Source organism: Gavialis gangeticus, unplaced genomic scaffold, assembly GCF_001723915.1.
Source record: "Gavialis gangeticus isolate Ggan-Ray unplaced genomic scaffold, GavGan_comp1, whole genome shotgun sequence".
Taxonomy (NCBI): Eukaryota; Metazoa; Chordata; order Crocodylia; family Gavialidae; genus Gavialis; species Gavialis gangeticus.
Window position 1 is genome coordinate 58,052,861 of NW_017729034.1, and position 10,738 is coordinate 58,063,598.

At 43.0% G+C, this 10,738-nt stretch overlaps 1 protein-coding gene across 2 annotated transcripts in view; it reads left to right on the top strand.

Moving 5' to 3' along the window:
• Positions 1–10,738, top strand: part of ARV1 (ARV1 homolog, fatty acid homeostasis modulator) — a 26,607-nt gene that overhangs the window by 9,438 nt on the left and 6,431 nt on the right. For both annotated transcript variants that reach the window (XM_019527577.1, XM_019527578.1), the window contains one exon: positions 8,338–8,457. In XM_019527577.1, coding sequence (XP_019383122.1) covers positions 8,338–8,457 — 120 coding nt within the window. The remainder of the gene's footprint in view (positions 1–8,337; positions 8,458–10,738) is intronic.

Here is a 10,738-nt window from a genome sequence, read left to right on the forward strand (position 1 = left end):
CCGCCCCCTCTTTTAAAAAAAAAAAAAAAAAAAAAAATTAAGGGTGTAAGGTTCGTAATCGTGCATCAGTCCAACTCCCTCATGTTCAAGAATTGGAAGTGTTGTCTTCTCACCATATTGACTATTTGCAGAAAAGTATCATTTCACCCTCTAGCTGGGTGGTATGAACAACCAAAATACTGTAATGAAGTGTGAAATGTCATTTAACACCCTTCACATGTTTTCTTAAACAAAGTGACCATGGTTGGTCATCTGTACTAGAACCGTTCCTTTCAGCCTAAAATGTCCTAACCTAAAGCTTTCTCCTTGGAAATATAGTGAGAGACTTAACTGTTTTGTGCAGCTATATGGGGCCTTCATCTTTAAGAGCTGATGCTCATGTGAAACTGAATGTAGATCTCATCTGTATACACTAGGTCCTCAGCAATGTTGATGTGTCCGCTAATGGAAATGAGGTAGTAAATTTGCTCTGGGGGCACTCCATTGGTCACTTAAGATCTTAGTCTCTAGCATAAGCTTTGTGTAACTATGCAATGCCCGCTATATTTATACCATATTGTATTTCATATATACATGTGAACTGTGTTCAGACCTGGAGAGAGAGGGGGGTAATTAGCCATGTTAATATGAAATTAGGCAGAAGGACCTGTCTCCAATCTGCTATGAAACAGGGCTATTTGTCATCTGAATTGATGTCAAGCAAAGATGTGTCATCACCCCAATTTTATTCTTCTTTTTTTTTTGTACTGTCGTCCTGGTTCTTGTTATGAACCCCACATCCCTTCTGGAATCAACACTGAATAGATGTAGGGTTCTTCAGTATGGGATGTTTTTGCTCAAAGACTAAAGCATTCAAAACAACCATTCTTAACCTTCAGTATGTTAATAACTGTGTCATCCATGCATATTCTATGGAAAACCTCTAGACCTCTAGATCTCTTTGCAGAAGCCTGCTAACTTTGGACATCTCTCTGAACATCAAGAAGACTGAAGTGCTCTATCACCCTGTGCCAGATCATGAAGGTAGTCTCCCTTCTTCTCTCACCTCCCAAATAACTACTTTGAGGGCCTTCAATGGTAGAGCACTTCCCTTACCTTGGTAGTTCCTTCTCTCAGAGCAAACATCATTTAGGAGATCCAGTGCAGAATCTGGTGCACAAGTGTTTTCTTCAGGAAATTGTTTTGGTGTGTTTTTATTATTTGCAGTCTCTGGAAAGACACCAAGATCCAGGTCTACGGTGCTTCCCCCTTCCTCTGCAGATGTGAAAACTGGGTGACCTACTCTTGTCATCTCCAAAGCCTGGAGAGGTATCACCAACAATGCCTCTGGAAAGTCCTCCACATCAACCAGGAAGATTGCCACACAAATACCAGCATCCTTGCTGAAGCCAGTGTCTTTACGCATGCTCAAAGGTGGGGGGGACACTTGTAATTAGAGCACCTCTATGAGGTGGGGTGCTTTAACTAAAGCTCATTTGATGAACTTTATTTGAAGTGCCTCCACCGCAATTTTGAAGTGCAGGGATGCTGAATACATGTGACAAGGTAGCTACTGGAGCATGCTAATTGGCACGCTCCAGGCTGGATGTCCAGCAGATGTCCAGCATGCCCAGTTTTACCAGCACTGAGTCCGTGATCCTCAAGGACCAACTTCATTGAACTGGACACTATGTTTAGAAGCCTGACTCTTGACTTTCAAAAACAAGTGCTCTACTTCTAGCTTACTTGCCACTTGAGAACTCATGGTGGCCAGAGAAAATGCTACAAGGACACATTGAAGGAATACTTCAAGGAAAACTGATGCCAAAATAAAGAGCTGGGAGGAGCTAGCTGCTGACTGCAGTGGCACCACAACCTCAACCAAGTGGCAGCCCACTTTTAGGTAAAGCGCCATGCTCTTGAAGCAGAGAAGAGAGAGCAGAGGAAGAAAGGTGAGAAATCCCATCTTATGGTTACTCTCCCGTGCAGAAAGACCTGCAGTTTTTGAGGACAGGTCTGTGGCTCAAGGACTGGACTCCTAAGTCTCCTTAAGACCCCTCAATGAGCCATGGTAGAGATCATCTGCAAATTGAGGGATTGTGGACAAGAAGAATCCCTTTTTATGGCCTTTTATGTCCCTTGCCAGCTGTATCTCAAGTTGTACCCTGGCCTTCCTAATTTTCTCCCTGCATGTCTGTGGGATACTCTTTATACTCCATACCCAAAACTGAACTCAGTACTCCAGATGTGGCCTCACCAGTGCTGAATAGAGGGGAATAATCACTTCCCTTGACCTATTGGCAACACACCTATCAATGCAGCCCAGTATGCCATTAGCCTTTTTGGCAACAAGTGCACACTGGTAGCTCATATTTGGCTTCTTGTCCACTGTAACCCCCAGGTCCTTTCCTGCAGAGCTGCTGCCCAGCCAGTCAGCCCCCAGCTTGTACATGGGATTGTTCTGTCCTAAGAGCAGGACTTGGTACTTGTCTGTGTTGAACCTCATGAGATTCCTTTTGGCCCAATCCTCCAATTTGTCTAGGTCACTCTGAATCCTAGCCCTACCCACTCCAGTTTGGCATCATCTGCAAGCTGGCTGAGAGTGCGCTCTGTGCTATTTTCCAGGTAGTTGATGAAGTCGTTGAACAAAACTGGCCCCAGGACCAGCCCCTGGGGTATTCCACTTGATACTGGCTGTCAAGTAGACATTGAGCCATTGATAACTAGGGCTGTGCGAAACTTCAGAAGCCATTTCGTTTTGGAGGTGTTTTGGTGCCCAAAACACTGAATCCAAAATAAAACGGAAGATTTTGAAAGTAAACAAAACCATCCAAAATGTTTTGGAAAATTTTGGCGTTTCAGAGCCAGGTTTGCAGGGAAACAGAAACTAAGAAGAGTGAGGGGGAAGAGGTGGGGGAAGACTGCTCTGGCATTGACATCTGTAGCTGGCTAGTGTCTGTAATCTGTCCCTGAGGTTTCTTCCAATCCCAGTGCTCTGAGGGAGGGATGGCAGCCTGCTGTCATCCTGCAGTCCAGTCAGGAGGAGTCTGGCACAGCCCTGCAGCCCTCCCAGGGGGCGCGGGCCCCCAGATCTGCACGCAGGATGATGGCATGCTGCCACTGCTGTCTGGGGCCAGAGGCAGCACCAGTCTTCCTGGTGCTTGGTGCAGGCTGCGTCAGTCCCAGCCGGCAGCAGCAGTCTGCTGTCATCCTATGCATGGATCCGGGGGCCCGTACTCCCCAGGAGGAGTCTGGCTCATCCCCACAGCTCTCCCGGGGGGAACGGGCCCCAGGTCTGCATGTGGGATGACAGCAGGCTGCCACTGCTGCCAAGTGATATGAGTTTTGCTTTGAATAGTTTGAGATGCAGTTTCACAGAAACCCCTGCACCTATCTCCTTGAAAATTGGCAGGCTTCATTCCTTCAGAAGGGGCTACTGTACCTGCAATTTGCATCTGAATTAGACAAGACACGACAAAGTTATAGGCATTTTAGTGATTCACCATTGTAGCCTATACCTGAATCACCAAAACAGCATTGAAACTCTGAAATAGATTTGGCCGAATCAAAATGGAACAGTGATCTGAAATACTGAAACAAATCACTGTCCCTCCAAAATGGCTGAATCCGAAACTGAATCAAAACATAGCCATTTTGCACAGCCCTATTGATTACTACTCCCTGAGCCTGGTGCTCCAGCCAGTGTTCTATCCACCTTAGAGTCCATTCATCCAGCCTGTACTTCCTTAGCTTGCTTGCAGCAACGTTGTGGGAGACCATAGCAAAAGCCTTGCTAACATCAAGGTACACCACATCCACAGGTCCCCACACATACACATGAATATTCCTTGGAATATACGTGCCTCCCCCTTTTCAGTGGAGTAAGCCTGTCAGCACTAAACATTTCTCTAAATGCCATATTTAGTTTGCCATGGTAAAAATAATTTTCACCTGACACAAGAGTAACAAAGACAGCAGAGCCTTATTTTCCGTTCTGTATAATTGGAAGAAGCTAGTGGATAATAGGGCTGTGCAAAATTTTGCCCAACGTTTGTTTTTTTTGTTTTTTTTTAAGCTGTTTCGAGTTTGAAACAGCAAAATTGAAACAAAACAAAAGGCTTTGAAACAACTTTGAAATGAAACAAGGGCACTCAAAATATTTTGAGTTTCGAAGCTTGGCTTATTTGGCTTTAATGCCGGTCCCAGGTGGCAGTGGGGGCCTCCTCTCATCCGGGACACAAATCTGGAGGCCCGCACCCCCGGGAGGGCTGCTGGGCTGTGCTGGACTCCTACCGGGGATACAAACCCGCCAGATCTGTGCACCAGATGAGAGGAGGTTGCCGTTGCTGCCTTGGACCAGCAGTAACAGCAGTCTTCCCCGGGGCTGGGTGCAGGCTGCGCCCACCACTAATCCCAGGTGGTAGAGGCAGCCTCCGCTCATCTCATGCACAGATCCTGGGGCTCACACCCCCGGGAGGGCTGCTGGGCTGTGCCAGACTCCTCCTGGGGGTGCAGGTCCCCAGATCTGCTGCTAAAGGAGAGGAGGCAGCCGCTGCCGGCAAGTGTCAAGAGTTTTGCTTTGAACAGTTTGAGGTACAGTTTCCCAGAAACCTCTGCATCTGTCTCCTTGAAACTTGTCAGGCTTCATGCCCTCAGAAGGGGCTATCATCAACGCAATTTTCAACCAAATCAGGTAAGAAATGTTTAGGCATTTTTGTGATTCCCCATTATAGCCTGTGGGCGAAACATTGAAATGGTGAAACCATTTTAATTAAACAAAACAGAACAGTGCTTCAAAGTGAAATGACAAAACAAAGCACTGTCCCTTCGAAACAGCAAAATGGAAGTCGAAACAAAATGGTGCTGTTTCACACAGCCCTAGTGGATAACAGTAGTTTATATTTCAAGGAAATTATGTAAAACTAATCCAGCTTATTACCAGCTTTTGAAGATGGTAGTACATTTAAAATAAAAATTGAAGGTGAGCAGATAACTTTTTTTTCAAATTTCAAAGTTGATTACAGTCAAATATAAAAGATAGTGATGTTCTGTGGAGCAAATCTAATGAAGACTGGTTGGATTCAGTGATGTTAAGATGGTAGCTTTCTCAGGCATGCTAAGTATATTGCATGACTGCAGATTGTAGATTCAATTGACTGTGTGGAGATGCAATTATATCAGGAAAATTAACTAAGGGGCTTCAGTATTTCATTTCCCCTTGGGTAGCTTGACAAAAATCTTAAAAACCCAGTGTGTAAGTAGTTTCTTACAGCTTAACTGTTCTTACAGATGTACAAGCAGTAGTGCTGTCAACATTTGTAGAGTTGCATCATTCTAACTAAATTTAAAATCCGTGTTCTTAAATTAGGGTAGGTGTATTAAACTGAATTAGCTTTATTTAAATAGATTTAACTTAGTACATGCTCCAGCTGCAAACTTGTTTACCTCAGGGTTACATTAGCAGCAGTTATTTTGGTATTAGTACCAGAAAAAGCCAACAGACTAAGAAAATATTGCCTCTTAGGAATCTTTAACCGATAATCATAACATAGACTCATTTTGCCTGCAAACCTGAGTTGAGTACAGAGAGTTTGTGCAGACTGAGCCACTGACAGAATAGCAGCAAAGGACTTTGTCTCAATACAGTTCGAACCTCAAGTAGTCTAACTGAAAAATAAGATTTATTAGGAATGAAAGAAGTTCTTATATTTACAGGATGGTGGAGAGGAAGTGACGAGTTTCTGTAGCTAGGACTTCTTGAAAACTAGTCTGTCAGCATTGTCAAAGTTCCTGGACATGATGGCATTTTTTTTCCTTGCTAATCCTAATTCTGACATGTTATATTCCTAATTGTGCTTGGTGATGTCAAACTGGAACACTTAATTTGATACCATGTTGGAGTGATGCCTACACATCCATCTTTAATTAATATATGCTGCTCACACAAAGGCTTTGCTAAAGCAGCAGCCAGTGTAGGCTTCACCAGCAAATCTGACCAATGCATTAACTCACATAAACAAAACTTGGCCTGTGAGCCAGATGTGCATTTCTACCAAGAGATGGGAAGGGGATATGGCTGTGCAAGGTAGGATAATCCAGAACCGGGATGATAAGGCTGGAATGGGGACACCCAGGGCAGAATGCAAAACAAGCTGCTGGTACAGGATGGTTGAGACATTCATATAATTTGTTTTGGTCATTTTATAAAAGGAGAATTGGAAAGCAGGGCAACTTTTGTAGTGGCCTGGGGGAGCCTCTGTGGTGTGTGCCAACTAAATTGTGACAGGTACAAATGCCTTAACTCCTGAGCTGATGTACTTGCTAAACCAAAACATGTTGGGGCCATGCTTGTAGACAGTAAACCTAGCCAAATCCTTGCCACCAAACTGAACCTGTGGTCATTCTTTGAGACAAAATTAGGGTTAGGATCTCCTCGCTGTGACTTTGGCTAGTACTGCAGTTCCTGAGACTTCAATACTGTTGAGGATAACAGCAAAGACGACATAACCCCAGACAACAGGTTGATTCATGCTTTTTGTTCGTAGCCTGCAAAAACTGGAAAGTAGAAAATCCACAGTTGTAATCAAAACTACTGTTTCGTATGTATATTCCCAGCAGCCGTCTCACAGGATGAGCTGGGATTCTGCATACCTGGGCTGGGTAGGATGTGATTGTCTGGTGTTTCTAAACTCTGTTTTAAAAACTCTTAAACTATGTGTGCAAGTTGTTAGCCAGCTGCATGCTGCTTGTATCCTGGATGCAGACTGTCAGTTGGTTGACCTTGTGCGGAGTCTTTCTGTACTCCCTTATTTTGGCTCTGTCATCTTCTGTCTCCCATTCCAAATGGAGAAGCTTCTTTTAGCTATCCAGCTGATTCCAGGCTTTAACAGTCAGAGGTGGGGATTTCTAAAGCTAGTTTTGTGCCCATAAATAAAGGGTAGGGGCACACTGCATATTCCACAGTCAAGCAGCTACTGTGTTCAAAGGCAAGTCCTTTTGTTTCTCTCTCCAGAGCTTTTTGTGAAGAAATTTGTAAAAAAAGTTTGGAGTTTTCTTGTGCTATATCAGCCTGAAACCTCAGCATATGTAAATTACTGCCTTTCAGAAGATGTTTTCACAACTCTCCTTTAGAAAAATGAAGCGAGACGTTGCCTTTAATTATAACAGTAATCTCTTCCACAGTAGATTTTATGCTCTATTAAACGTTCCAGGTTTAGTCTTCAATTAATTGTATCCTTTCTTCCATCTCTGACTTTAATTTCAAGCCTATAAAGCTGTTGGTTAATTGAGTCAATTTTTGAGTCCATTACCTCTAACTCTTTCATGATTCATATTTTCTTATATCAGTCTCTTCTCTGCTTCAAAATGTGGTTCCTCTAGAACAGCGGTGCCCGCAGGTGCCATGGCATACCTCAAGGTTTATTCAGGTGCCCGCATGCATTTTCACAATCAGTAAAAACCATTATTACAACAAAAAATGCTGTCACTGCTGATTGAGCTCAGAACAGAAACACTTTAAATTTTTTTTCACAGGCTGTACACAACGGCTGCCAAAATGAGACTGAGTCAGTCTGACTGATGCAGTGATGGAGTGGCACACTCCCTCCCCAAGTGAAACTATGTGCATGCGCATAGCCAGGGTTCTAAATTTTAATATTCGTATTGGTGCCCGCTGCTTTTTCTTTTAAATTTGAATGTGCCCTTGGGTACATAAACATTGGGAACCCCTGCTCTAGAGCTAAGCCAAAATAAGCTGGTTGACTCTGTGACCAGACAGCTGGCAAACACTGTGCCATGTCTTACATTAAGCTTCCTGTCTAGATGCATGTGCATCTATCTTAATTTATATTCCAGTGATTTTGGAGTCAAGTTGCTGGTGACCTTAGCTATTTTTTTAAATCTCACATCTTCCAACAGTAACATGTTTATAAAGGGAAACAAAGAAACTAAGTATGGACACCCAGGAATCCTTACCAGGCCACAAGGATTTTGTTTCATCGTACAGTTTTGTTTGTGGGCATGATGTCTCGTGCCACATTTTGACTGACTGAACGTTTCTTGTCTACCAACAAAGACAATGTGTCTTGTACATAAATCTGTTTCCAAGAGTAAAGCTGGGAATGCATTACTAAAATACAATCTCTACCTTTATCTTTTATGCCTAAGAAGTTGATATGAATCTGAAGATAAACCAGGAGGGGTTGGGGTGGAAGGAATAACATGGAAAATGAGTTGGGGAGGAGAGGGGAAGTAATCTCCCTCATGAGTGCAGCGACTGTGTTGAACTAAATAAAGAAGAGCAGATTATTTTTCTAAGTAGACTTCGTTTGCTTACTTTTTTTTATTTGTTAATTTTAGAAATCCTGCCAGAAACCTGTGGACAAGTATATTGAGTACGACCCTGTTATCATCCTGATTAATGCCATTTTATGCAAAGCACAGGCTTACAGACACATTCTGTTCAATACGAAGATAAATGTAAGTTGCTGGATGTTTTCTTCGTCGTCTTTTGTTTATCAGATGTGCAAGTCATATAATAAGTTGTTGGGAATCATGATGAAAATGAGATTTGGTTGCTATTCTGAGTTTTTGCCTTTCTCCTTCCTTTTCATAAGTAAGGAAATTTAATTAGAATCTTGTTTTCAGTTCTAATTAAGAGTCTAATGTTGTAATTAAATTATGTGGAATCCAGTATTCTATAGCTGTTATGAGATCTATGGTCTGGATAAAATTAAGCAAAAGCAGCTGCCATAATATATATTGGAGATACTCCTAACTCCCATTGGTTGAGAAAGGGTCTGTAAATTGCCAACTCACAACTTAAAATTCCACTTGAAAACATTGTCCTTTATAATATTGATATTGAACTGATTTTTAAACAATGCTAACATTACTGTACTAGGTACCAGTATTGACTTTTTGCAGACCTTCTCCCTTGTAGTAAAGCATATCACAAAAATTATTATTTTGGATAAAGATGATAGTAGCTCATGGGGATCATTGATGCATAATTTCTCTGCAGAAATTGCTAAAACTTCCAAACCATGATGGTGTCCTTAGCACTACTGAGGGTATAATGTAGCTTAAAGCATATGCCTTTATCTGGCAGTTGAAGTTCTTAGTTTCTTTTGTGCTTCAGAGAGAAAACACAATAGGAAACTTAGGAAGTCAAGCTTGGGTAACTAAGTTGTGGTCTCAGGCCTAGTCTGTGCTAACACTTCTGCCATAGTCTGCCACTGCATGTGTACATCCCAGAGTACTTGGTGGTTCTGCATGACTCTACTCAGCAGCTGTGCTACCAGAGCACAAAATACATCCTGAACATAGTATGGTAGTCAGCAGAAGGTGTTGGAGTGTCTCTTCTAATGTTTCTCAAATCTTTTTAGACTCAAGGCACCTCTCCATGACTTCTTTTAATTGAGCGGCACCCATTTCAAACCTAAGTCTATTAAAGTGCTCACCTCCTTCTAGAGGGGACAGATAGTAGGAGTAGGGCAGTGGTCAGGCATGGAAGAGCTTGAGTTTGCATTTACCTCCTTATAACTTGTGGCATCCTTCAGAAGATCTTACTGCATCCCAGTGTTCCCTGGCAACCTGGTTGAGAATCACTGGTTTATGCATGTCTTCTGCTGACCCCTGTACTGCAGCAGAAGCCTTGCATGACTCGGCAGAAGCAGTTTAACTTCACCAGTGGAAAAGAGAGTTCTGCCACCACAGAAGAGTTTTGAGAGTCAGTTCATTTGGTAGTGGAGACTGTCTCAGTAAGTAATCTTGGACTGATAGTTTCCAGATGAGTGAGAGGGCTGAGGGAGGAAAGGCAGAATAGTTTAAGCAATAATGTCAGGTCTTGGCAATTTTTTGCCACTTTAGCTCCATCAGTCAGGAGTATGGTGAGTGATCTGTGACAGAGACAGCTCTGTTGGATAAAACATCTACTGCAGATGTAATGACACTAGCAGAACTGTGCTTTTGCTTGTTCACTTTATCTGAGAGAGGGGACAATAGTAAAGCACAATTTTGTTGATATATGTTGGATCTACATTAAGAGCTTTTGACCAGTGCAGTGTATTGGTCTAGATATGCTAGCAGAGTTTACCACATGGCTAGACATGGCTTAAGACTTTTGAGAGATGTAAGACAACTACAGCTGAGGACAGACTAATGATGCCTCACTTGAGGCTTCTGGAAGGGCTTGTCTACATACTGAAATTGCACTGTGCCAACTTGCACTGGTTCATCTAAGCCAATTTAAATTCCGTGCATGGACTCATATGACTTAAACCTTAACAATTGAAAGGTAAATTGATAATTTACAGCTTCAAGCCAAAAGTATATAATTATCATAGAATCATAGAATTAGGGTTGGAAGGGACCTTGTAGATCTTCAAGTCAGACCCCCCGCCTGGGCGAGAGAAAAACTGGACTCAAATGAGTCCAGCCAGGTAGGCATCCAGCCTCTTCTTAAAGACCCCCAGGGTAGGAGCCAGCACCACTTCCCTAGGAAGTTGGTTCCAGCTCCTAGCCGCCCTAGGTGTGAAGTAGTTCTTGTGGATGTCTAATCTGAACCTACTCTCCAATAACTTGTGTCCATTATTCCTTGTTGTGCCGGGGGTGCTAGGGGAAACAGTGTCTCTCCCAAACCCTTCTGGTCCCCCCCCTAGTGAGTTTATAGACAGTCACCAGGTCCCCCCTCAGCCTTCTCTTGTGAAGGCTGAACAGGTTTAGGTCCCGCAGCCTTTCATTGTAGGGTCTGCCCTGT